Genomic DNA, 27,814 nt, shown 5'->3' with positions numbered 1-27,814 from the left:
CTTAATTTTCTCTCGGCTTTCAGCACCCCTCTGCCACCCCAGCTCCACAGCTTTGAACCCAATTTCTTCTTAAAATGAAGCCGGGAGTGTTATGAGGCCGGGTTAGACACCATGCTCTAACCCTTATCTCTCTCTGTCTCTTTCCTGACATGAAGAATAATACATGTTTGTGTGTCCTCCCAAGCCTCTATTCAAATATCTGAAAGTGTGGACATGTGAAATGATTGTAAATGCTCAAAGTGGTGGCAAAGAACCACCCAACACAAAACAGAGTGCATTTAAAATCCTTTGCAAATCCCAAAACCATTTCATTCATTCATTGTCCTTCAGCTTAGTCTCCTATTTATAAGGGCAAGCCACAGCGGAATGAACCACCAACTATTCCGGCATATGTTTTACGCAGTCAATGCCCTTCCAGCAGCAATCCAGCACTGGGCAACACCCATATACTCTCACACTCACACACATACACTGTGGACAATTTTGTTTACCCAGTTCACCCATACTCAATGTCTTTAAACTGTGAAGGAAACTGGAGCACCCGGAGGAAACCCATGCGAACACTGGGAGAATATGCAAACTCCACACAGAAATGCCAACTGACCCAGTCCGGACTCAAACCAGTGACCTTCTTGATACGAGGCGACAGTGCTAACCACTGAGCCACCATGCCATCCAAAAGCATTTCATTATCCTATTATTTCTGTGGTCATTTTCTTAAATACTGTAAAATATACTTGCAGAGCAATATTTGACTTAATTTTTGTTAGATATGACATGTTAGGTCTCCTAGTCCTGCTTTGAATCAGTAACAGGCAGATGGACAGTGAGTGTGTGCGTGACTGAGGGGCCGATTTGCATATATGCATGTAATGGACACAGCTATATCTAATAGCTCATAGTAATATGAATTAGCTACTTCTTCATAAATATTTTAAGCATATTTCTGAGTTGGTTAATCCTCAGTAGGCTCCTTGGTCATCGACATTACGTAGAGGAATGAAGACTGCGTCAACTGTCTTTGAGTTACTATGGTCATTTTTGATGTTTGAGGGAAACCACACATCTTGAACTGTGGTCAAAACTGAGTAGAACTACTTTTATATTAAAATCTGTGTCAATAAGAAGTTGCAGAGACTTTTATTTCAGTGTAATGATGCACTTCAAAGTGAAACGGTTTATTCAATAGAGGCTTGGCTTTGTTTTTGCACATCATTACTTTATAGCAATCTAACGGTAGGGGTGTGGTTAAGATTATTGTGGCTTAAGTTGTGAAACTGACTTCAACATAGAAGGACTGCCACTCTAAACGCAGAAGAATTAAAGATGGAATAACTTAATTATTCACCTAAATAATAACAATGTGCGCTAGCAAAATAAATAATGTAATTTTGAATTAACATGTACCTTAAATGTTTGCACTGTGCATCTTCAAGCCAATGAGAATCAAGAATTTCAACAGACCACGGAATAATACAGTTTATACTTTTATTAGTAGAAATGACACACCGGAGTGACATATGCTGGAGATATTTGATGATAGACTTTGGCACATTTACTGTCTTTATCATACATTTGGCTGAATCAGAGGTGGAAAAAATATGAGAAGTGTTGGGGTTGTTGTTCTCTGACGAACAACAGCAGCTCTAATGGAAACAGGCACATGCATTTTCTCTGACTTCCACTCTGAATCATTGTCTTCGGTCTAAGTGTTTTTATATTACCTGAGCTGAGCCAGCAGGTTTCCATTTAGCTAATCAGACCTTTATATACATATACACACATCTGCCATCATTCACATTATAGCATATAGTGGATCATTATTACTTCTTGTAATGCCATGCCTATTTAGTATGCTTTTACTAGAGAAGTATTGCTTTAGCAGGGCTTCCTGTCAAGGAGGAATGGGATATTCTTATGAAAATACATAATTATCAGATTTTAATTTAAAGTCTAATATACACGAAAAACACAAAAAGACTGTTAATTGAGTTTTAACTGTTGAAAGTTTTAATGTTATAAGCTTTAAGTAAATTTTACAGGTTAAAACGTTTTTTTTTAATCCATTATGCTAATTTAGTTGATCAGAAATGCAAAATGCAGAAAAAAACAATATTGTGCAATTTTATCATTTATAAGACATCTATTTACAATTGTAATTTATTTTAAAATGCTATACCTTCCTATCATGGCAAAGTTTCGACAGCAAATAATTCAGTTTTTAGTTACACTTTTGTACATATTTTGTATATAAATAATAGAAATAATCTGATATGTTTTTTGTTACAAACAATGAAATTCACAGAGTGATTTCAATATTTATAATGAAATTATTGACACATGCTGGACAGATCAATCATTTTATATATATGCAACCCAAAAATGAAAAATATTAAACTAAAATATCAAAAATGTATAATGCATTTACTTTCACACATTTAAAATAATAAATATTTTTGGTGTTATTATTATTATTGAAATATTTGTATAATGTAAAATCTCTATAGAATATCACATGTAATGGAAAAAGGATGGGTTTAAAACATATGAAATATACAAAAATTAATAAATAAACAAATAAAAGAAAGAAAGAAAAAAGAAAGAAAGGAAATGAAAACAAATATTTAAATAAATAAATATACAAAAAATAAAGAAATGAATATAAACAAAAAAATAAAGAAATGAAGAAAGAAAGAAATGAAAATAAATAAATTAATAATAAATAAATAAATAATGAATAAAAATACATAAAGAAAGAAAAAAAAGAAAATTAAATAAATAAATGAATAAAGAAAGGCAGAAAGAAAGAAAGAAAGAAAGAAAGAAAAATAAAAGGAAATAAATGAAATGAAAACAAATATTTAAAAAAATAAACAAATGAATGAATAAAAAAGAAAGAAAGAAAGAAAAATAAAAGGAAATAAATGAAATGAAAACAAATATTTAAAAAAATAAACAAATGAATGAATAAAAAAGAAAGAAAGAAAGAAAGAAAGAAAGAAAGAAAAAAGAGATGAAAATAAATAAATAAAGAAAGAAAGAAAGAAAGAGAAAGAAAGAAAGAAAGAAAGAAAGAAAGAAAGAAAGAAAGAAAGAAAGAAAGAAAGAAAGAAAAAAGAGATGAAAATAAATAAATAAATAAAAAAAGAAAGAAAGAAAGAAAGAAAGAAAGAAAGAAAGAATGAAAACAAATGTAAAAACAAACAAGCAAGTAAGCAAGCAAGCAAGCAAACAAACAAACACCCAATTAATGTGGTCAATAAAAAGCCCAAATGTATTTTGTGCTCAGTTGTTAGCTGTAGATCTGAATACAGTTTGTGCCATGTCCTAACTCTATTACCCCTAAATACAGTTCAGTCTAAAATCTCTGTCAACAAAACACAGCAACCCCTCTAAAAAGGCATGCAGCATTCGCATTGCTTTTAACGTCTCCTCAAACTGCAAATAAAACAGCATATCTACACTGTAAACGATTTCTGTTGTTTTCACGGTATTATACTGCATTTCTCAACAGTTGTTTACTGTATAAGCTGTGCACAGTGTGTTACTGTATATATTGCTGTTTTTACAGCATGATAATGTATTCTCAACATTTCCATACTGTGAACATGATTAACAGTATGCTACTGCAAATTTTACATTGAATTTTGGGAAAAAATCAGTTACTGTGCATCTAAATACAGTACTGCAAATGACCATGAAAAACTCTACACACACTTTATATTATTATTATTATTATGTTTATTTTATTTTTTGACAAAGTATTTTGTGAAGAAAAATAAACTAACCAGTTTCTTCAGACTGTTCAGTGCATAAAACTGTCCCCTGGTTTTCCATTTTTGGGTGTACTGCACCTTAATTTTATAAGGTTAACATGAAAATATTAAATCATTTTTAATCAACATAACTTTGTGCTTAACCAAAACGTAAACTGGAACAAAAGTAATTGATTCATGAAACCAAAGTCAGCTTAAATGTCAAAATGACCAGCCTGCTTTAGACGGATTCATGAGGTTAGGGCACCCGTCATCACCATGGAGGTCACAGATCTCCGCATTTTCAAAACAATATTTTAAAATACGCACCATCTCTATAAATAAAGTACAGACTTGAGTTTAAAACAACTACATTCCCGCATGAAAAACGGTTAAAACTAAATTTCATAACACATTCATTATAGAGCCATCTAAGACCGGGGCAAGTCTCACATGTCTAGCCGATTATAACCTCGTTTCGCCGGACACATGAGTGATGATGGACACCCTGGAAGTCAGAATCTCCGCTATCGGCAAAGCACGCTTAAAATTTACAAATGATATCTATAAATAAACCACAGATTTGAGTTTGTAAGAACTACATTCTCGCATGAAACACTGTTAAAATTTCATTTCGTGACATATTAAACGCAATATTTATAATATTAGCTGGGCTTTCTCATCCGCCATTACCATTTGTTTGTTGATGTGAAATGAATTCTGGGAGAAAAACAAAAAAAATATAAATTCTCAAAACAATTCAAACGAACTTTATTTCTTATTGTCAAGGTCAGATATATGTAATAATCTTGCTGGTAAAGTGAATAAAAAACAATGTTACTATATTGTAATCAATATCACGTTTGCACTGGTTCGGTTCAGCACTCGAGCGACTCGTATTGAACCGAATTGAACCGTTTGCTCGGGAATTATTTGATTACACGTGTTCACAAGCACATTCAGCAATATGCAATTAGTGTATAATTAGTGTATAAATGCGTGTGGCCAAGCAGTATAACGAAATAGTAATGAATCATATACAAAAAGGAATCAATTTTAGGCGGATTCGATTCTTTACTGTTCACTAAGGAGCCGATTCATAGAACCGAACGGACACGACTCGACATGCAGGCAACGGCTCTCCTAATTTGAAATTCACCTGTCGTCTTTCATCCAGCGAATTCATCCTCGGTAAGTGTTTTAAAGTCAAATTCTTTCCGTTAAAGGATTGTTTTGTATGTATTTCTGTGTATTGTGTGTGTAATTTAAAAGAATTAACCAAGTGACATTAGTTGTAGGTTCTTATGTTATGTCACGCTATCCGTTAACAAATGGTATTTTAAACAAGAAATAACAGACGCCAGGCGGTCATTGTAGTGTTTGCAAGGTAACGTTATTAGATACAGTGAGTTTATCTTGAGTAAGTTTTTGACCATATGTTAAGTTACCTGAAAAAACATAACTTTAACTTATTGTAACTTAACTGCATTAATGAATCCTCTATTTCAGCACAACACTGAAATGAAGGCGAAGTCACCATGAAAAGTTAAACGTTTACCGTTAAGGTAAGCTCTGGTCTTCACATAACTTAGTCATTTTGACTAAGCTATCATTATGGTAACATTTTTCAACTGTTAGTTATTTAAGTTAAACTAAACTCATAATGAAATGAGTCTTAACTGTTTTATTAAATGGAGCTGAAAATTAAATGCAGTTGAATTATTTTAAGCTAAGGTTAATATTAACAAAATACATCTTTATTGTCTATTTCTCAATAATGTTAATGAGCTTGATGTATAGTGTGTCATTAATTGTACATTTAATTTTTGCTGTTCAGGTGTACCTGAGGTGAGTGTACGTTCTGAGTACACAGATATAAGCCAAAGTCATTATCACTATATATATATATATATATATATATATATATATATATATATATATATATATATATATATATATCCTATTCTAAGAGAAATTGATGGGGTCAGTGAATGATTTGTGTACAAATGTATTTTAACCCCATACAGATTGGTATCTGTGCAAAAGGACCGCTGATGTCTACGTCCCGGATGACACCAACCAATCAGTGCACAATGCAACGCAGTATCATCGAGGTGGGCTGAGCTAAGAACTAGTTGAGAGCGACAGTGCACACGGGAGATAACGCTGGCGATAACACCTGCTATCGAACTCACTCGGCAAAAAAGAGACAAAACAGTCACTACTGGTATACTGTGCTACAGTGTGCGTGTCTTAAAAGTAAGTGATCACTATTTATAAAGTTATTATTGACAGAAGATCAGCTGTTGTTCACGTACCACCTGTAGCAGCTTGTTAGCACAGTACTGCTTATATTACCAGCTTAAACTCGGGAATTACCAAGTCTTTAAGTACAAGTTGTAGTTATATGTTCATATGTACACATTTTAGTATGTTACTGATGTATGTTTATAGTATAACACGTATGTGCGCGTTATGCGACGATAATTGGCTACCTGCGGTGATCATTCAAGTTGGACATGCCCAGACAAAGACCCTGCCATCATGCGGCATTCATGTGCTCTTGGCGCCCTCTTGTGGACACTCGGAGAAGTGCACCTTTATTATCTACTGGGCCATTATTTTCTTACTATACTTGTTGTATGCTGTTCAGTTAGTAATGTTTATTGTGAAACATCTGTATTGATTATTGTTTATTGTTTATTTGTTTCAGAAACCACACATATGTTCCATTGTATACCAAGTACTTTAGTAAATGAAAATCACATCTAATACCCTGAGTGCCTCTCTTCAATTAAGTAACCATCTCACTCAGTTCTGACCGACTGCCTATTGTGTTTCACACCCAAATTTAATACATCCACGAACCCCTCCATTTCAAGTGGTCCTTCGAGCCGGATTGAGTGAATCACAGTAGAGAGATGATATCTAATTCTGAGCCATATCCTCCTGATGTCAGACCTAGACGACAAATAAGACAACCTGCATATCTAGCAGATTATGAAGTTCATGGATCAGGCTTTGTGAAGAGAGCTCCAGTATCCAATCGCCTGAGTGAATACGCCAATGAAGCAGTCGCACCCATGTCAGCGAATGTATCACGATCATCTTCTCCGACGAGTCAGCCCTCATACACAGATGATCTAATACTCCAAGATGTATGGCCAGAGCCATCTGGATATGAATCGCCAGGGTATGATAAGCAACACTTTCAAGTCCAGCAGACCTCTGATATAAAGTCTATGTGCATGCAGATGAAGAGGGACAATGACGAGCTCCGTAGCTCCATTCTACCAGAAATCCTTTCAGCGCTTCAAGGGCTCAAGGCGGAGAATGCTACATTAAGACAGGAGATCCAGCAGCGTAGCCCCAGCATTCAGACACCAATACCAGCTCCCCGCACTCACTTGCCACCCTCAGTCATTAGTCATAGAAGCTCCAGAGCGCATAGTGGTGAAGTTTCTACTCCTCAACCAGCCCGTTATGAGCAGCTGACAGAGCAAATGGGAGATATGACTTTAAATTCTAGGATGTCACATGTAGTTGATGGTCATGGTGTACATTCTCAGAGGGCACACACATATTCAGCCCAGCCTTCAGGAACAGGACATTATGAAAATGTGCCCCTTGGTCCAAGATACCATTATCTTCAGACAGAAAGAGAATTCAGTCCAGCCTCACGCCCAGAGTTAGTGCCTAGGATGGAGAAGCTGCATACCCAAGAGCAGATTTATCGAGGCCCTAAGCCTACAATTCCCAGCTTGACAGCAGCTGACCCAAGACAGTTTTCCAGACTACGTATGGCACTGGAGAATATTCTGCCAGCAGATGCGAGTGAACGTTTTAAGTATCAGATTCTGACAGATCATTTGGAGCTTGAAGAGGCTCTCCTGGTGGCAGACTCCTACTGTAATTCTGTGAGACCCTACACAGACACGATGCACGCTCTGGTTAAGATGTACGGTCAGCCCCACAAGCTCGTTCTGCAGAGTATCGCAGAAGTGCTGGAAAGTCCCAACCTTAAGTCAGGAGATGTTAAATCTTTTAAGCTCTTTGCTCTTCGAGTGCGATCATTAGTGAGTATGTTGGAACAATTGGGGCCAGAGGGAGTCGCCGAATTGGACTGTGGCTCACATGTGTCTCGTCTCCAGAGCAAGCTTCCCCATGAGCTGCAAATCAGTTTTAAGAGATATATCCATCCCTTAAGGATCACAGTCCCTACACTTCTACACTTTGCTGACTGGTTAGAATACGAGCTCCAAGTACAAGATGACACAGCCAAAGCAGTCATGTATGCCCCACCCTTACCTTTCAAGCGGAGAGAAGGTCGTCACGAACACAAGCCTTCAGGGAGATCAACAAATATTCTACTAGGTGCTGGAAAGCCCACTGCCCCCACTGAATGCCGAATACCTACGTTAGATTCCAAGCCCAGTTCTACTAAGTATAGAGAGAAGTCACACGCCTACTGTCCTTACTGTGACAACTCCAGCCACTTCCTCAATGGGTGTCTTAACTTCAAAGAGCTAACAAAGGAACAGAAAGAGGCATGGATTCGTAAGAATAATAGGTGCTGGCGGTGTGGACGTAATCATCATGCATCCAGATGCACATTAAAGGCTCTGTGTAAGACGTGCAACAGAAAACACCTGCTTGTATTGCATGATCTAAATGAGAGAGTTGTCAGTACTAGTGAAGAGACTGAACCTAAGGAGAACTCGTGTCTTGTGAATACCACAAAGGGCACCCTATATGCAGATCGTTCAGTTGGCAGCCGCAGAGTGCTCTTGAAAGTGAGTAAAGTAATCATTGCAAATGGAGATGCATCAATGGAGACTTTTGCTGTGTTAGATGATGGGTCAGAAAGGACCATTCTACTTCATGCTGCAGCTCAGCAGCTGAAACTCCAGGGCCAGCCAGAAGACCTCATACTGCGCACTGTAAGACAGGATCAGCAGGTGCTTCATGGGACAACAGTTTCCTTCACAGTCTCACCGGTGTCTCACCCCCACAAGAAGTACCACATTCAGCATGCATTTACAGCCGAAAGACTGAGCCTTGCTGAACACACTTATCCAGTGGCTTTCTTACAGAAGAAATATAGACATCTAGCTGGTCTCCCATTGCAACAGATGGATAAAGTGCAGCCTGTATTGTTGATTGGGTCAGATTACCCACATCTCCTCACGCCTGTTGAACCAGTACGTCTAGGCCCACCAGGGGGCCCAGCAGCAGTTAAAACCCGCTTGGGATGGACTCTTCAAGGTCCTACACAAGAGGTCCGTCGTGAGCTTAGCACACACCAGTGCTTCTTTACCTCTGTACTACCTAACACAGACCTGTTTGCTCATGTTGAGCGATTGTGGCAGATGGATGTGATACCCTATCGCAACAACAAGATAGTGACACGATCCAAGCTAGACAAGGAAGCAATCAGTCTGTTGCAAGAGAACACTGTGAGAGTAGAAGTACAGGGGACAATGCGGTATGCCACACCGCTCCTCCGAATGCAGAGTATGCCTTGTTTGAACATGCCCAAGGAAGCCGTTCTCCCTCAGCTTAGGAGTGTTGAGAGGAGGCTGCTAAAAAACCCAGAGCAAGCATCTGCCTACCAGGCTGAGATTACTAGATTGAAGGAAGCAGGCTATGTGGCTAAGCTAGAACCAAGAGAAGCGGATTGCTCTAAAGAGTCTTGGTACATCCCCCACCATATGGTGCAGCACAATAATAAGAATAGAGTCGTCTACAACTGCTCCTTTCAATTTGAAGGCCACAGCCTTAATGACTTTCTCCTGCCAGGCCCCACATTAAGCCCATCACTGTTGGCAGTGCTGCTTCGATTCCGAGAGCACCCTGTTGCTATAAGTAGCGACATTCGCGGTATGTTTCACCAAGTCAGGCTGCTCCCTGGTGACATGCCCTTGCTTCGATTTTTGTGGCGAGACTTAAAGCCTGATCTACCCCCTGATGTGTACCAGTGGCAGGTACTTCCCTTTGGCACCACTTGCAGTCCCTGCTGTGCCTCATATGCCCTGCAGACTCACGTTATAAATCACAGTCAGCCGGGAGATCGATTTAGAGAGGTAATTGAGAAATCATTCTATGTCGACAATTGCCTCCACAGTCTTCATTCTCCTAAAGAGGCTAAAGACCTTGTTGACGGACTTTGTGCTCTCCTAGCCAGTGGAGGATTTGAGCTTCGACAATGGGCTAGCAATTGTCCATCTGTGATTACTCACCTTCCTCCAGAATCCAGATCTAGTACCTGCGAACTGTGGCTCAGCCAAGACCAACAAGATGTCCATGAGTCCACGCTTGGACTGCAGTGGCATTGCCAAACTGATACACTGCGCTACAAACACAGAGCTAGGAGCTCTGCGCCAGTGACTATGCGCCACATATACAGAGTACTGGCAAGTCAATACGATCCTCTCGGATATATCATCCCATACACTACCCGGGCTAAAATATTAGTACAGCGTTTATGGGACAAGAAACGGGACTGGGACGACCCACACCTGCCAGAGGATCTACTCGCCCTATGGCATGAATGGGAGAAAGAACTGAGTGGACTAGAGGAGATATCCTTAGCCAGGTGCTACTCTCTGTCAGAAGTAGATCACGCATCTTGTAAATATGAGATCCACATATTCTGTGATGCTTCAGAGCAGGCGTATGGGTCAGTGGCCTATCTGCGAATAGAGCACAAGGAGGGTGAAGTAGAAGTTGCCTTTGTTGCTGCCAGGTCCCGTGTTGCCCCCCGAAAGCAACAATCTATACCAAGACTAGAGTTGTGTGCTGCTTTAAGTGGAGCACAGCTATCCCAACTCCTGAACACTGAGCTTACAGTTCCTATCCACTCCACTACGCTCTGGTCTGACTCTACCACTGTGCTTATGTGGTTGACATCTAGCTCCTGCCGTTACAAGGTATTTGTGGGGACAAGAGTAGCTGAGATCCAAGAGATGACAGCATCCGCTGTCTGGCGCTATGTTCGATCATCAGACAACCCGGCCGATGACATCACTAGAGGCAAATCTCTCCAAAACCTCTCTAGAGACAGCAGGTGGAGTCAAGGACCATCTTTCCTTAAGCTCCCTTCTGAGAGCTGGCCAGAACAGCCGCATTTAGCAGCAGAAGGGCCGAACTCTGAACTAAGAAAGTCATCCTTCTCTGTTTTAGTAACCACTACTGCTCCCTCAGCTAAACTGCAGCACTTCAACACCCTGACAGAGTGCCTGAATGCTTATGGACAGGAGCTTCATGGGGCGGCCTACACCTCCAGTGCTGAACTGCAAAAGGATGTTCAACGTGCAGTTCTCCGTCAAGCACAAGCCGAGTCCTTTCCAGAAGAGCTGAGACTATTGATGTCTGGAAAATCAGTATCATCGAAGAGCAGACTACTCACTCTTTCCCCAGAACTTGATGCTGCTACTGGACTTATTAGAGTAGGAGGCCGGCTACGGCATTGTGAGGTCTTGGAAGCAGATACTATACACCCAGTTGTCCTTGATCCTCGGCACCCAGTCACACTGTTAATCATAAGAGATTATGATGAGAGACTGCATCATCCAGGTACGGAGCGGTTGTTTGCAGAAATCAGAAGGACATACTGGATACTGAGAGGTCGTGAAGCCATCCGACGATACCAACACCAATGTACAGAGTGTAAGAAGTGGAGAGGACGCCCAGAGGTCCCATTGATGGCAGACTTACCCCTTACAAGACAAAGATACTTCCGTCCTGTCTTTTACTCGACTGGGATGGACTGTTTTGGCCCCTTCGTTATTAAGATTGGTCGACGTAATGAGAAGAGGTGGGGTATAGTCTTCAAGTGTATGACCACAAGGGCAGTCCATCTTGATCTTCTCTCTAGTATTGACTCTGACTCATTCTTGATGGCTCTAAGAAGGTTCATAGCCAGAAGAGGCAACCCCCATGAGTTACTGTGTGACCAAGGCACAAATTTTAAGGGAGGAGAACGTGAACTGAATGAGGCCTTTGCTGCTCTCCAAAGTGAGCTACAGAACCATCTCGCTGTTCAGCAAATTAAATTCACCTACAACCCACCAAGTGCCCCTCACTTTGGTGGATGCTGGGAGAGGGAGATCCGTTCGATCAAGGCAGCCCTTAAAGTGACAATTGGAGCCCAGACAGTTACTGAGGAAGTGTTAAGGACCGTCCTGATTGAGGTAGAAGGTATCCTCAACTCTAAGCCTTTAGGATATACCTCCTCTGACGTCGCTGATCTCGACCCAATTACCCCGTTCTGCTTCTTAATTGGTCGCAGAGATGTGTCACTTCCCCAAGTCGTCTATGAGGACTCAGAAATCCTAAGTCGACGGCGGTGGCGTCACAGCCAACTACTTGCAGAGCACTTCTGGAGGCACTTTCTGAAATACTACCTACCTGACCTTCAGGCACGGCAGAAGTGGAAAACCGAGAAGAAGACATTAGAAATTGGGGATGTAGTCATGATAGTTGATCCTCAACTCCCTCGTGCACTTTGGCCAGTGGGCAGAATCACACAAGTTTTCCCTGGTGCCGATGGTCGAGTGCGGACTGCTAATGTGGAGGTTAAGGGCAAGACTTATACCCGTATTGTGGCTCGACTTATACAGCTTCCAGCTCTACCTGAGGACGAATAATGCATGTTATGGATCTTTTGTCAGATGAGCGAATTCAGTTCTGAATTCGGGGGCGGCTGTGCAAAAGGACCGCTGATGTCTACGTCCCGGATGACACCAACCAATCAGTGCACAATGCAACGCAGTATCATCGAGGTGGGCTGAGCTAAGAACTAGTTGAGAGCGACAGTGCACACGGGAGATAACGCTGGCGATAACACCTGCTATCGAACTCACTCGGCAAAAAAGAGACAAAACAGTCACTACTGGTATACTGTGCTACAGTGTGCGTGTCTTAAAAGTAAGTGATCACTATTTATAAAGTTATTATTGACAGAAGATCAGCTGTTGTTCACGTACCACCTGTAGCAGCTTGTTAGCACAGTACTGCTTATATTACCAGCTTAAACTCGGGAATTACCAAGTCTTTAAGTACAAGTTGTAGTTATATGTTCATATGTACACATTTTAGTATGTTACTGATGTATGTTTATAGTATAACACGTATGTGCGCGTTATGCGACGATAATTGGCTACCTGCGGTGATCATTCAAGTTGGACATGCCCAGACAAAGACCCTGCCATCATGCGGCATTCATGTGCTCTTGGCGCCCTCTTGTGGACACTCGGAGAAGTGCACCTTTATTATCTACTGGGCCATTATTTTCTTACTATACTTGTTGTATGCTGTTCAGTTAGTAATGTTTATTGTGAAACATCTGTATTGATTATTGTTTATTGTTTATTTGTTTCAGAAACCACACATATGTTCCATTGTATACCAAGTACTTTAGTAAATGAAAATCACATCTAATACCCTGAGTGCCTCTCTTCAATTAAGTAACCATCTCACTCAGTTCTGACCGACTGCCTATTGTGTTTCACACCCAAATTTAATACATCCACGAACCCCTCCATTTCAGTATCGTTGTACCATAGATTTAGATTAATTAATGTTAAGTCTTATTTTACTCTTATTATATTTATCTGTTTTTCAGCTACAGTAATTGATGTTGAAAAACTGATGCTACCAATCACTCCTCACTTGATTATTCAAGGTAAAGTTGATGTCTTCCTCATTTTGATTAGATTTTTAAATGTCAAGTTGTTCACAAATTTGTTGTGAGGAGTTTCATGTAAAACATCTTTTTCTTCTTCCAGCAGTTCCTAAGATAAAAAAAATCTGGTGTTAAAACACCAGTCTTTGTTTATTAGCAATTTTACTGGGCATATGTAACTGGAAACTGTAAGTTTAGTTCAATATGTTATTTTATGCTATTCATTTTTGTCTTAACATGGATTGCATGTTGAAGCTATCGTTTTATAGTGGGAAAATGTAAAAGAGAATCACTGAATACAATGGCATAATGATTCTGCTTGTTCACAGAAGGTACTTGATTTAGTTTTCCTCAAGCGACACATCAGTTTTTATGACTATTGCTTGACACTTGAATTGAAGGGACAGTTCACCCAAAAATGAAAATAATAGCATCTTTGGCATCCTCCACTTGTTTCAAAATAGTTATATATGTATTTTGTTCCGTTGAACACAAACTCGTATTTTTTAAAGAAATTTGGTTCAAATATGGATGTCAATAGTTACTGGTTACTAACATTTTTCAAAATATCTGCTTTAGTGTTTAACAGAAATTCAAACTAGTTTAAAACGCATGGAGTAAATAGTGGCAAAATAGTAAACTATTCCTTTAAATATTTTATTCTGAGACTTTTATTTATATGTGTCTTGTCTTTTGTCATATTGTCCTTCTAGCCCAAATTGTGATGGACCTGGAATGCGACACCAGTTACTCTTAAGACAAGAACCGAATAAAGCACAGATGTGGAGGGATTTGCAGCCAAACTAACTGGAGGGAAGGAACCTTTAGGTAAAATCACCTACTTTATTTAGATCTGAAGTATTTTATTTTACTTAGAGATTTATTGTTTTAATTCTAATTTTTAAGCAAACAAGGTTGAGCACCCCTGGTCTGAAAGCTCAAAAATGCTGTTTCCGTGATAAGGTTAAATGTAGTTCAGAAATAGATTCATTAGGATCAATGCTTAAAGTAAACATTTTCTTCTCTCTGTAGATTAAACATGTTTACTATCCCTCACATTTTAATAAATTGTTTCTGTTTTTGTTTCTTGCAGTGTGGGTGAACATACTACCTGGATGTCCAACAAAGGCTGCACAAGAGCTCATTTGATAGCACATATTCTGTGCTGTCTACATCTCTGATGACCTGGAAGTGCTTCGACATCAGTGAGTAATACATCTTTATATTGTCATGCATACAGGATTTCTGTAAGCTTAGATTTAATGTTAGTTTGTAATCAGCAGTGACTGTTTTAAAAAATTAAGTATTTAAATTATTCTCAACATTTTACTGATGCTGTGCACAGTAACGTTATGATGATTTAGTTTGAGGAAATGTCACTGGAGATGTGTTCGTATAAAAAATAAATCAATAAATAAATTGTATGAAATGAAAATGTTTATTTGTCTCGCTTACATGCCATCACTGCTGCTTATTGAAATACCGTAATACGAATTGACAGCAGAATATTACCACAAATATTTCATGAAGTAGGCTAGACTGCTCTTTAGTTCTCTACTCAACTTTAACACATTTCCTCATGTCGCTGAGCCTCTCTGCAGATTTTGCCAAAAATGAATGCTTAGTGATTACTTTGTTTTATGCAAACCAAATATCAGTAACTCATCATTAGCATTATTTAAAAAAAAAAAAATCACCCACAGCTTTCATGTTCTCTAACGCAATCTTGTCTGTAAGTTAGAAGTGGATTTATACGTGTTAAAAGCCTAAAAGTATTTAATTAACATTAGTCACGTTAAATTACATTATTTTATTTATTTAATTTTAAATATGTAGCCTCTTAAAGTGAGAATGAACTGTGTTCACCCCTCTTAAATCCGTGGAAGCACTAGTTGTGTGATCATAGAATCAGATATTTGAGCTATACAGAGTCGGACATTAAGTTAAGATGAGACTTTATTTTTTACACACCTGTGTGGACACCTGACTAGCGATCTTCAAGAACAATGCCCGCTGATCTTTTCCCCATTAACGTTAGTGTAATTGTGAATTGACAACAAACTGTATTTCACCAACAAAAACAATTAAAAAACTGTTTTATATATATATATATATATATATATATATATATATATATATATATATATATATATATATATATATATATATATAAAATGTATGTGTATATATATATATATATATATAAACTGCAGTGCAGTGTTTCGTTTCTGAATGAATTAAATGGTTTGAGGGATGATTAGTTTTTACTTCAGTGATTGATTTTGCTTGTCATTTTTGCAGGATCATCATCATGCTGCTGCCCTTTTTCACTGTCCCTTTCCACATCATTTGGCCTTCATCATTTCCTGTCTTGTAGCAGTATTTTCACCTGTTTTTAAAATTGTAATAATTTTTGATGCATTAATTGTTGACTGGTTTTAATGATCAATTGTTTATTAGTGTTCTGTTGCTCTGTTATATTGAATTACTGCTACTGTTTTAGCATGGTTTACACAATAAACCTTTATTGTGAAGTTAAAGTTTGTTTCTTTATTTTTCTTGTACGTCTTGAACAGTTAAAATAACACTTGTGCAATTTTTGAAAAATTTTTACCCATTATAAAGTAGCACTATTAAATATAATAAAATAACATTTAATAACTGTAAAATACTATACAGTAATAATGAAAGTAACGTTAAAATACCGTAGTTCTTCATGGTAAAAATGTACAATAAAATACTGTTTTCAGTTTTGCAGTATGTGCACCACTACTGTAATTAGTGTTACAGTAAAAATCAACAACAGTAAAATGATGTATTACATTTTACAGTAAATGTAATACTAATGTAATTAGTATTACAGTAATGTTACTGTTTTATGAAATACAGCAGCTACTGGATAATTGTTGCCAGTAACTTACTGTTAATTTAACAAGAAATCGTTTACAGTGTACAATTTATTACTTCTGAGCGAAGAGCGGAAAGCGTATCGTTTAGTTGAGAAGGACAGGCCTGCAGTAATGAAAACAGCCGTATGATGTGGAGAATGCTGACATTCAGATATACCGCTGCTCCATATCACACATGCGCTAATTCTGCATTCTGCTGCCGCTCCTTTGAGCCAGTCAGAGCTCCGTCTCCACATCATCTCCAAGCTCCAGCTCAACCTTTACCCTGTTTTACTCTGCTGCACAGGAACTAACCTATTAAATATTTATGGTCTTTAAGGATGTTATTTACCAGCTTCAGTCTCACAGTCTCTGACTTCTAATGCTTGAATTGCACTCCATAAGGCAACCTGGAGCGATGACCTTGGGTTTGAGAAGTTGTTTGAAAATGGCAACTCTATAAGTATTCCAGCGGGAAGTCATTGATTTGAGATATCGTGAACAGTTTGGATTGAAAAGGCACTGATGGTGCCACTAGTGATGTCAATTGTAATTGCAAAAAAAAATAAATAAATAATAATAATGTTTGGGTTGGTTTTATCCAAGCTTTAGTTTTATCCAAACAATTTGTTGGTAATTTCAAACTATGCATGCACCGGAAGCTGTTATAATTAAAAAAAAAACATTTGTTTAACTGTGCCTTTCCTGAAATGAGCACTATGCTACGTTCGACAGATCGCACTATTACGTCTTTCTTTTCTTTTTCATTCTTTTATAAACTGTTTTAACACATTTTAATCTTTATATATATATATATATATATATATATATATATATATATATATATATATATATATATATATATTATACTTGTCTATTATTTGTTTCTATTTCATTTATGTTTGTCTCTTTTAAGGCTCCTACACACCGGGACGCTTTTCATTTGCGTTTATCGTCAGCGTTTTACGAGACGTTTTTCTGCATTCAAACCCAAGCGATGTTCACTGGCATCAAGCAGAAGAGTATGCAACATCACACCTTGACGTTAGATGGCGCTACACAACTTTAAGCTTCCGACGCTCGCTTGTAACACAGAAGAAGAGGAAGAGAGGAAGTGTACACGCTTGTTGTTAAAGTTACTGGTTACTCAAAAATTTTTTTTTTCAAAAAATTGATTCAAAAACGATTCCTTGGATTTACTAAATCTCTTTAAGTTAAGTGGTTGTAAACAATTTATTTGGGCTGAATTTAAATGAGCAAATTAAGTTGAACTTTACTAAATTGAATTTGATAGTTTAAACACAACTCTATTGTTTTTTCAACAATTGTTTGCTACTATTTTGTAGACATTTTTTTTTCAGTGCAGAAATGTAGGCCTATATAGGGCTACGTTTTCAGAATGAGCCTGGGTTAAACTCTGACTTGCAAGAATTGAAGAAAGTTTAAATTACATTACCGCTAAAACTTTTTATTTTTATTTTTAAGGTTTTGCGCTTATCAAGGCTTTCTTTGATCCAAAATACAGAATGAAAAAAAGGAAATTTATTTTTCACAACGATAATTTGAAACAATGGACACTTGGGCAGCACAGTGGTGCAGGGGGTAGTCCTCTCACCTCACAGCAAGAAGTTGGCTGGTTTGAGCCTTGGTTGAATCAGTAGGCATTTCTGTGTGGAGTTTGCATGTTCTCCCTGTGTGTTTCCTCCGGGTGCTCCGGTTTCCCCCACAGTCCAAAGACATGCGCTAGGGGAATTTGTGTAAGCTAAATTGTCTGTAGTGTATATGAAGTGTATGGGTGTTTCCCAGTGATGGGTTGTGGCTGGAAGGGCATCCACTGCATAAATATGCTGGAAAAGTTGACGGTTCATTCCACTGTGGTGACCCTAGATTAATAAAAGGACTAAGCCGTAAAGAAAATAAATGAATGAATGAACAATGGACACTCTGCTTGAATTTGACATTCTTTCAATGCATATGAAGCTACTTTTGTAAATTAAATTTGATGAAACTACAAACTGAGACTCATTTTGACCCATAAATAAAGTTAATTGAATAATAATAAAAATAAATTATTGTCTATTTAAAAAAAAATAACCAGCAAAATTCTTATGTTGCTATTAAAAGATGGCCGATGTATTGAAAGCATTATCATAAATAAATTGCTCTTGCACGTTTTGCAGTGGCAGAAATGACACATTTAACTTTTTACAATATGGGGAACGTAATTAAATTTTTTGTGTTGTATCATCACTTGAGCGTTTGTCTTGACACACTAAAGTCCAATCCCCAGCTCACCTGCAAACACTTCTGAAGGCTGGAGGGGGGCTGAAGCCTGAGGCACCATCATTTTCTCCAACAATTCTTCAAAGCTCCACCTGCCAACAGTGATTTGGGTGCATTCAGAGAAAGTAAAAGACAGTGTTCTCTTCCTGCCAGCATCAAGTCTGTAAACACTTTTATAAGGAATGAAGACATAGATAAAGCTTCAAGTGCTTTCTGGACTATGAAAACTCAATGCCTTTATTGGTGTGTTAGCTTGAGATAAAGCATTGACCTGAAATATTGTCAATAAAAAGCAATCGTAATCCTAATAATGTTATTTTTTTTTTTAATATTACCACAATTGAATCTTTAAGAGGGTCTTAAGCACGACTGAAGCAATGCTGTCTGATTATATAAAAATTTATATACACTGTAGAAAATGCCTGTTAGTAAACAGTTTCCGTACATGATGTGATTAACAAGTGTTTGCCATTTATTTACGGTTGTGAATTGCATTATGGGGTCTTGATCTCTGCTCTGTCGACTTTTGATGTTAAAAATTCAACTCTTTGTTTTAAAAAAGTGACTTTTATTGACATTTTAGTAGTTTGAAATAATATAAGGCATAAGAAATAATATATAGAGAAATAAGACTACAAGATTTTCATACTGTACACTCTCAGAAATAAAGGTGCGCAAGCTTTCACTGGGGTGGTTCCTTTTCAAAATGTACAAATTTGTACCTCAGAGGGTACATATTAGTACCTAAAAAGTATAAAAGTGTTCCTCTTAAAATGTTTAGGTATAATATAAACTTTTGACGTACCAATATGGACCCTTTAAGTACAAATGTGTACCTTTTGAAAAGGAACCACCCCAGTGACAGCAAAATATCACTTTAAACTTTTCAAAATCTTAATAAAAGACACTTTTTTTTAACTTCCTAAGGTTATAAGTTGTTGGAAGAAAGATCAAGATCCCACACTGCATTTAAAACCCCTAAATAAACAGGGAAAATACTTATACACATATGAATCACAAAATATGAAAAACTGCTAATTAATGGATAATATTTTACAGTACCTAAAAAATTCTGATAAAACAACAACATCATTACAGTGTTCAGTTCACACCTGGTAAAAATACGGGATACCTTCCCTGTATAACTATAAGCCATAAGCCTAGTTGCAAACTGTTTCAAATATGAGGAGGAAATTAGCTTAAAATGATAGAATACTTAACAAACAGAACAAACTGAAAATAAAATAATAGGTTTAGCCTATAAAAAGCAATGGTCTATTTATAAAACTAAATCAAGCCATACAATCAAGCCGCTCACTTTATTTCATTGTATAAATATTGATTACAGTTAGTATAGTTAGTGAAGAGCTGTGAATTTCTTATTTTGATACACTGTTTTCTTTGATAACCAAGGAGTCACAATATAAATCCACAGATCTATAATGAAAGCATTTGAACGCTTTTATAACTGTTTGTGCTCATTTAAGGCAAAACTATTTGTGTTTAACATAAAGCATGCCAGGACGGACATTTTTACATATTAATAAGTGTATTTGTCTTTTTTACAAACACTTCCAAATCCAAAAGTGTCCACTTTTGCTCCTCTTCAAATTGCCAAAATTGGCTCATTCTAAAAACTCAGACCTATGTTTCTGGAGATCATAAATTATGTAGCCAGAGCTGTGAATGGCTGCATTTCGTCAACGCTATAGGCTGATATGATGCCTTTCCTTTTCTTACTTACCAGCTGACCGTTTACCTCCATGTGAACAGCTACCAGTCAGTCCGGTAGCTCGACACGTACGTCAGAGGTCTTGAGACATAGAGAGGAGTTGACCGTGACAATGGGGTTCAAGTCCGGTGAAGAACGGTTCCAGAAAGCAGGTAAGACAAAAGCCAAATACAAAATAAACAAGTTAAAAACAGCGTGAGAATGTGGTACAATCTGAAAATGTGGTAAAAAATAAGGCTGCCGTAAGGGCTTTTCTTTTTCTGGATTACTTTTGAAAACATTGGCTGGATTTAGGGAAGGTCTAAATCTGTGCTTTTTAAATCACTATTGGTTGAGTTTAAGGAAGGGGGAAATTGGTCAGTCGTGAGGCGACCTCTGGTGGATGTACAGCAAAACAGCAGGTGCGAATGGCACTTGTGAGAGAAATTTTAGATCTGAAAAAGCGTACATAGCAACCTACGGAACCCCGGAAGGGACGTAGTGGAGGAGAAAAAAATGGGTGGGTGAAAAAAAAATAATGGGTGAAAGAAAAAAAATGGGTGGGAGGAAAATATATATTTCTAAGTTTTTTGCGTTCTCTCGCAAAGTTTTGCGTTCCCTCGCAAAGATGTTTTGCGTTCTCTCGCAAAACTGTTTCTCCACAAACACTTCCTGTTCACTGCACTCACGTAAACCCTCCCGTTTTTGCCGAAATTCTCCCGTATTTTACCATTCTACCCCACTTTCTTTACATTACTGTGCGTATGCTACCTATGAACCAGTGAATGCATGTTTAAGCGCTGACTGACAGACGCGCTTCGTACAATAAACTGATCCCAGATCAGCGTCTGTACACGCCATTTACAGAGGAGTGGGTGCATGTTTAAACAGACAAATACACTGAATAATATGAAGTTTCTAAAGTAATGGACTGCTTTCATTATAGATCTGTGCATTCTTACAGAGACACCTCTGTTATCAAACTAAACAAAACATGAGATTCATTTGCTGCGCACTTGTTTGATAACAGAAGTGTCCCTTTAAATGGCGCGTACAGATGCTGATCTGGGATCAGTTTATTGTATGTAGCGCGTCTGTAAGTCAGCGCTTAAACATGCATTCACTGGTTCAGAGGTTGCAAAGTGAAAGGCGACAATCAGCGCACAGTAATGTAAAGAAAGTGGGATAGAATGGTAAAATATGGGAGAATTTCAGCAAAAACGGGAGGGTTTACGTGAGTGCAGTGAACAGGAAGTGTTTGTGGAGAAACAGTTTTGCGAGAGAACGCAAAACATCTTTGCGAGGGAACGCAAAACATCTTTGCGAGATAACGCAAAACATCTTTGCGAGGGAACGCAAAACATCTTTGCGAGGGAACGCAAAACTTTGCGAGAGAACGCAAAAAACTTAGAAATATATATTTTCCTCCCACCCATTTTTTTTCTTTCACCAATTATTTTTTCTCACCCACCCATTTTTTTTCTCCTCCACTACGTCCCTTCCGGGGTTCCGTAGCAACCTCTGGTGGATTTGTGAAAACAAAAACTGCAAAAAAACTGCAAAAAAAAAAAAAAAAAACTACAAAAAAAAAAACGTTCCTCCTGGGATGTATTTAGCTTTCTTCAAAAATGTATATGTAATCAGAATATGCCTGGGTTGGAAATTGCATAGGAAGGGGGATGGTTGATGCATAGCATTAATGGAAATGAAGTGAATGCTGCCGTTTTAATATTAATTTCAATGTGCTTTCAAGCCAAAATAAAGCACAAATCTCCAGAACAGCTCTTGCAGTTATATCACATTTGAAATTGGCTTTATGTTGATGGTACTTTCACTTTTCATAGAAACATAAAAAATATGGTGGAAATACAGGAAAATACTTGATAGGGGGATAAAATGGTAAAATACGGGAGAATCCTGGCAAAAACAGGAAGGTTGACAGGTATGGTTCAGTTAGTTTTACAACAACCATTAAGGGAAAGAAATATCAATAAATAATTCTGTTTCCGAATATTTCTTTAACAAATGGAGCCACTATGTTCATTGATAAGATGTTAGGCAAAGCGAAAACAGGGTTAATGCTGCTTATCTATGCAGATACGCAGAGTAAACAAGCCATTTACATTCCACTGCTGTCGCAGTTCTGTAATCCAGCCGTGTTTGCGTTGTTAAATATGTATAGTTGCAAGATGTTGAGGGCATATTTGATCAGAAATCTGCTGATGAGTCGAAGAATTGCATATAGTGAGCATTAAAAATGAATTTCAGATCTACATGTATTCCAGGAGCTCAGCATTGACCCTTATGTGCTGTTGGGAATGTTTTCATGTTCTCTTGGGTGATTTTGAATCTTAATTTGGCCGTATCTTTTTCTGCTTCACCTAGCAGAATGATTTTTGGTCACAAATCTTATTTTGACACATATTTTGAGTAAATACTTTTGATAAAAAAAAAAAAAAAAAAACTGATACACTCTAGGCAAATGTACTACCCCTTTGTTATGTTAGGGATGAAAATATCCACTGAATTAAACTCCTGTAAAAATGTATCAGGTAAATACTTTTAAAAATTGTTTTGTATAAATTTGTTAAATCAACCTCAGTTCTGATCAAAACCGCTTAATTGTTTAGAAAATTACAGAAATTTAACTCTTTAATTGCTAAATTTTTAAAGGATGTCACTGCATTGCAACAAAATGAGATATTTTCAATATAAAACGTAATTGTGGGTTGGATTTTTTTATTTACTGTTGGTCACTGTTTTTGTTCCATTGGCTTCCATTATAATCACATTTTTTTTTTATTACAAAACCATGACATCATATAATTTTTCAGTTTTGATTGTTGCTGGTTTTCCCTGTTGGTAAGAGGGAAAATTTGTAATTTTTACTGTTGATTATTAGTTGGTACCATTCACCCTTTAGATAGACCATTGAAAGAAAAGCTTAGTTTCTGGATTTTATATGTAGTAACAGCAAATTAAAGTGTTTATGTTTGTCTGTGAGTGACCTTTACACACTTACCTTGTAATGTCTGAGAAAATCTAAATATGCATCACAGCTCTCAGAACTACATGGAGTAAACAAAAACAAAGCCTGTGTATATATGCATTATCAAAGGTGGTTATAATGGAGACTAATGAGCCAAAAACAGCCACCAAGCGTAAATTAGTGAGAAAAAATTAAAATCTAATAATGTATTAAAGCCAATGCTGTTATTAATCCTACACATGTCTAAGACTGTGATCAAAGATTAAAAATAATCCTCTCCACAATTACTTTCTATATTGACAATTTGGCATTTTGTGTGCTTTTTTCATGAATTCAGTGACATCAATTAAAATCCTGTAATTTTCTAAATAATTTAGTTGGTTTGATCAGGACTGAGCTCGATAAACAGATTTATGCAAAAAATAAATTGAAGAAAATAATAATCTGATGCATTTTTACAGCAATTTAACTCAGTGGATGGTTTCATCCCTAACAAAACAAGGGTAGTACATTTGAACAGTGCACAAGGGTTAAAAACGTGCCTAATGTAGAAGGCTCACTGACTGAATGTAAAAAACAAACAAACTGAGAAGTAAGCTAAAGTGTTGGTATTTTTCTCTTTAATTCTTTATTAAAAAGTGTTTACCAACAAAAGAAACCGAGACAAGAAATCTTCCAAGCATAAAGCGCTGGCTATTAGTTTTCCTTAACGGTGGATCCACATCAACACGTTTAGAGATCCTTGAGACTAATAACATCTATTTATGGATTTAGCTCAATTTGCATTGTTTGTTTGACCAACCACAATAAGAGACACACACTTTAAACGAACCAAATCCATACCCTGCTCTTCATTATGTTTCTCTTAATGTGGTTGCAGTATAATTTGTCAAAAATGGATAAGATTGGTCTGTGAGTAAAACTGAGGATTGATGGAGGTAGAGAGACTGTAAGCGAGTGATTTGTGAGATGCTTTTGCCAAGCCCATTAAATTCAAAGGAAACTTTTTTTTTTTTTTCGGCATCATGTGAGAAAGTTTTTGTGATGGAATAGTGATTTTCAAGGTGATTAAAAAGCCATTACAGAAACGACTCTCTCAGGTAATTCGAAAGGTAGTTATTCAAACCCTTTTTGAGAAGCCTGGTAGGGAAGAGCACACATTAAAGAAATGGCAGTTATTAGATGAAGATATTATGCAGGATTGCCCTTCTGAGAATGCGGCTGGCAGAAATATTCGCTCTTTCTTACAGTAGGCAAATGCTCCACGATTGATTATTCTTCTGTCTGATTTTATTTTCATCGCCGTTTGTCTGAAACATCTCAGGGAAATATTGAAAAGTGTGTGTTTTTCTGTTATCAAGTGGAGCATGTCAGTTTTGGATTGAGACATTTCTGGACCGTTGGGGTTTACAAGAGGAAGGAGAGTGACAGTTGTTGGGGGTTTCAGGAATGGGGGTGTAGTGCCCCGCTGTCTACAAACTTGGACACCCATTCTGGCCCCCTAATAGTGAAATCATGGAAAAATGCCAACATAGGCTCATTCTAAAAATGTAGCCCTGATGATTTCTGATGATTGCAAATTATGTAGCCAGAAGTATGTATGGCTGCCTTTTGTATTTAAAACGAGCGCAATGGAGTGGTATGATGCCGTTCCTTTTCGCGCTGACAGCTTACCTCCGTATGGAAGGCTTTCCCACTGTTACCAGTTTGTCCAGTTAGCTTGCCATGTACGTCGGCGAACTTGAGACGCCGAGAGTTTGACAGTGATGATGGGGTTGGAGTCTGGTGAATAACAGTTCCAGAAGGCGGATATAACAAAAACAGAAACTAAAAAATAAAATAAACAAGTAAATAACATGGTGAGAATGTGGTAAAATGTGGGAGAGTCAATCAGTGCTTTTGAAAACACTATTGGTTGTGTTTAGGGAAGGAAGAGGGTGGGTCAGTCGATCAGTCAGTCATTCAGTCGACAGTTAGTCAACAGCGGCCTCTGGTGGATTTAGGCAAAAACAGCAGGCGAGAATGGCACTCGTGGGAGAAATTAGAGATCTGAAAAAGCACACACACTGGCCTCTGGTGGATTCGGTGGATATTTAAACAAAAAATATAGCCCCTAGGACGTATTTGGCGCTCTCCAGAAATGTGAATCAGCGGAACATTTTCAGAATAAGCCTGCAGTGAATAATGCGGACATCTCAAGCTCTCTCCTACATAGACAACCCCCAAACCCCCCATCTGCCACCATTTTTATCTTCATACGCCAGCCAACAACCAACTGCCCCCTTCCAACATTTTACATCTATTAATGACCCTCCCCGCTCTTCACCTATATATAACCAACACCTGTAGTCTTCATCTTAGTATACCTTCTCTTGGTTTACCTTTCCCCCCTGCCTGTTTATAGAACACACCTCCCATGGGACCCTCCCACAAACTACTTTGGCCAAGTTGGGATGTATAATGGAACATTCAAAACTGCACTTTCATGAAGTTTGTACTTTACCATCTAACAACTAGTGGCTAGTGATTTGTTTTAAATCTCTTTTAAATGGCAAACAGCTTTTAATCATTTTTTAATCATTTGCTAAATGAAAAGCTGAAAAGAAAATGAATGAATGAATGAATAACAACAACAACAACAACAATAATAATAATAATAATCTAAGGAGGTCAAGGAATTTTTAGGGTATTGGGACAACACGAGGGTGTGTAATTAATAACAGACTTTTCATTTTTGAATGAACTAATTCTTTTCTATAGTGCTGCCTCCTCCTCCTCATGTGTATTGTTGACTTCTCAGAGTGAGTTAAATTTCATTTTTGGGCCATTTTTCTCACAAAAGACAAGCTGCTTATAAATGCGCACATCTGGATATGAAGTGTTTTTCACTAGCACTCCTCCTTAAACATGATAGATCACATATTAGTGTTTACATACAAAACTGCTATTAGTTACTGAGATTAAATGCTTGGGGGAAGAAAATAAAATATGTTCTTATTATCGTAAGTATACAGGCACTTTAGACTCAATTAATTTATTTTCCTAGCTTGACAGAATAGCTCTTTCGGCATTATGTTGAACATTATAAGCATTCGTTTAATTCGCCTTAGAATATACAAGAGACAGAACGTGTGCAAATGTCACATCCTTTTGATTCCCTCAGCAAAATCGCCTCAAGTCCTTCATTTAAATACATGGAAGAGGAAGTTGAGCAAGGTCTTGTGTTTTAGTTTTTGCTGCAAGCTGTTCATAAATTGGCAGTAAAAATAATACACACATATAGCTACTTTAGAAATAAATATGTACACTACACTGTGAAAAATTCTGGGTTCCACACAATTCCTTCATGATGTCCCAAGACAAACGGATGAAGTTAACTTTATTATTTTTACAAGTTTAAGTGGATTGAACATAAAACAATAAATTTTTCCTAAAAAACTCATGAAGCTATTTTTAAATGAGCAGTGTGAACAAGCATCATCATGTTTTTGAGTGTATCTATGATTTAATTGGCTTTCATTTTTTTATTCTCTATTTCGACCTGGGGATGCTCATTCTAACGCCCGATTCACACTGGGCTTCAGCGTCAACGCTTGACAGAGGGCATGTCTGAAGTTGGGGCTGACAAGATCATCATAGCAGCGTCAGCCAATGAAGTTAGTCAGCAATCAGCCACTGTCTGAGCTGGTGTATTTGCATACAGCTATCTGATTGGCTGACGCTTCTATTGGAGCTTGAAAAGTTGAGAAAGTGCCAACTTCTGCAGTGAGCAATGCTATTGAACCGGCACTGACGGATTCACAATGCAGTTCGCCAATGCCTGACGTCACCCTTTCAAAGTGAAAGGAAAGCATTGACGCTAATGTCCCGTGTGAGTTGGCCGTTAGATTGTGCACTGACATTGATGTTATCTAAGGCCTAGGAAGAGTTGACGCTAACTACAGAGCACTTCAAGAGGTATCCATAATCCTGGACTAGGCTGTATCATGAGCAGATTCTGTGGCGGTCACGGAGGAGTGGAAAGCATGAGCCTGATTCCTGAAAAAAACCCTCTGACAGACAAGTATGAGCGACAAGCAGCACCCCTTGATGTTGAGCAACACAGCACATTGTCACAGAACATTAATAAAAATTGTCACTTACCTCAACGTTGACCCTGTCTTCTTCTTCCCACCCAAAGAATTGTGTTACAGTCATGCTCAACTGAGCCTGGTTTCTCTAGGTTTTTTCCTTCACTTTCGTCAATTGGTGAAGTTTGTTCCTCGCAACTGGCTTGCTTGGTTTGGTACTGGTTTGGGACATCAATGGATTTACTCTCCAGTTTTTGGACTTTCAACAGTGAAATTTAAACTAAACTGAACTGAGCTAAACTGAACTTCAACTCTGAAAACTGGACTGACATAGTTTGACTTTACCAGAACGTCTATGTTAAGCTGCTTTGACACAATCTACATTGTAAAAATGCTATAGAAATAAAGATGAATTGAATGAATACACTTGGAT

The 27,814-nt window shown here is 37.6% G+C and overlaps 1 protein-coding gene and 1 long non-coding RNA gene across 6 annotated transcripts; one reads left to right on the top strand and one right to left on the bottom strand.

Annotated features, from left to right (window-relative positions):
* Positions 1 to 27,372, bottom strand: LOC141376860 (uncharacterized). Its single transcript, XR_012388147.1, has 4 exons — positions 24,986 to 27,372; positions 20,356 to 20,424; positions 18,624 to 18,703; positions 1 to 144 (listed from the first exon to the last, which is right to left on the bottom strand). It is a non-coding gene; the product is annotated as an uncharacterized lncRNA (long non-coding RNA).
* LOC100150025 lies at positions 4,850 to 15,980 on the top strand. 5 transcript variants are annotated; one of them, XR_012387456.1, is made up of 6 exons: positions 4,850 to 4,946; positions 5,265 to 5,320; positions 13,381 to 13,440; positions 14,154 to 14,268; positions 14,534 to 14,645; positions 15,742 to 15,980. XR_012387456.1 is itself a non-coding variant. In NM_001423377.1 (2 exons), exon 2 carries the CDS (start codon positions 6,677 to 6,679, stop codon positions 12,401 to 12,403), a length of 5,727 nt encoding a protein of 1,908 aa, NP_001410306.1. In that variant the 5' UTR covers positions 5,796 to 6,014; positions 6,469 to 6,676; the 3' UTR covers positions 12,404 to 13,196. The 5 variants fall into 5 exon arrangements, 1 of the variants encoding a protein (NP_001410306.1); XR_012387455.1 differs by lacking the exons at positions 4,850 to 4,946; positions 5,265 to 5,320 and adding exons at positions 5,889 to 6,014; positions 6,469 to 12,683; XR_011017317.2 differs by lacking the exons at positions 4,850 to 4,946; positions 5,265 to 5,320 and adding an exon at positions 5,889 to 12,683.
* Positions 27,373 to 27,814: the final 442 nt, after the last annotated feature.

Source organism: Danio rerio, chromosome 12 (genome assembly GCF_049306965.1).
Source record: "Danio rerio strain Tuebingen ecotype United States chromosome 12, GRCz12tu, whole genome shotgun sequence".
NCBI classification, from domain to species: Eukaryota; Metazoa; Chordata; class Actinopteri; order Cypriniformes; family Danionidae; genus Danio; species Danio rerio.
This window is presented reverse-complemented; position numbering and strand designations above follow the sequence as displayed.

What these genes read in the sequence shown, in the direction of transcription:
- LOC100150025 (NM_001423377.1), top strand. Translation starts at nt 6,677, where the DNA reads ATGATATCTAATTCTGAGCCATATCCTCCTGATGTCAGACCTAGACGA.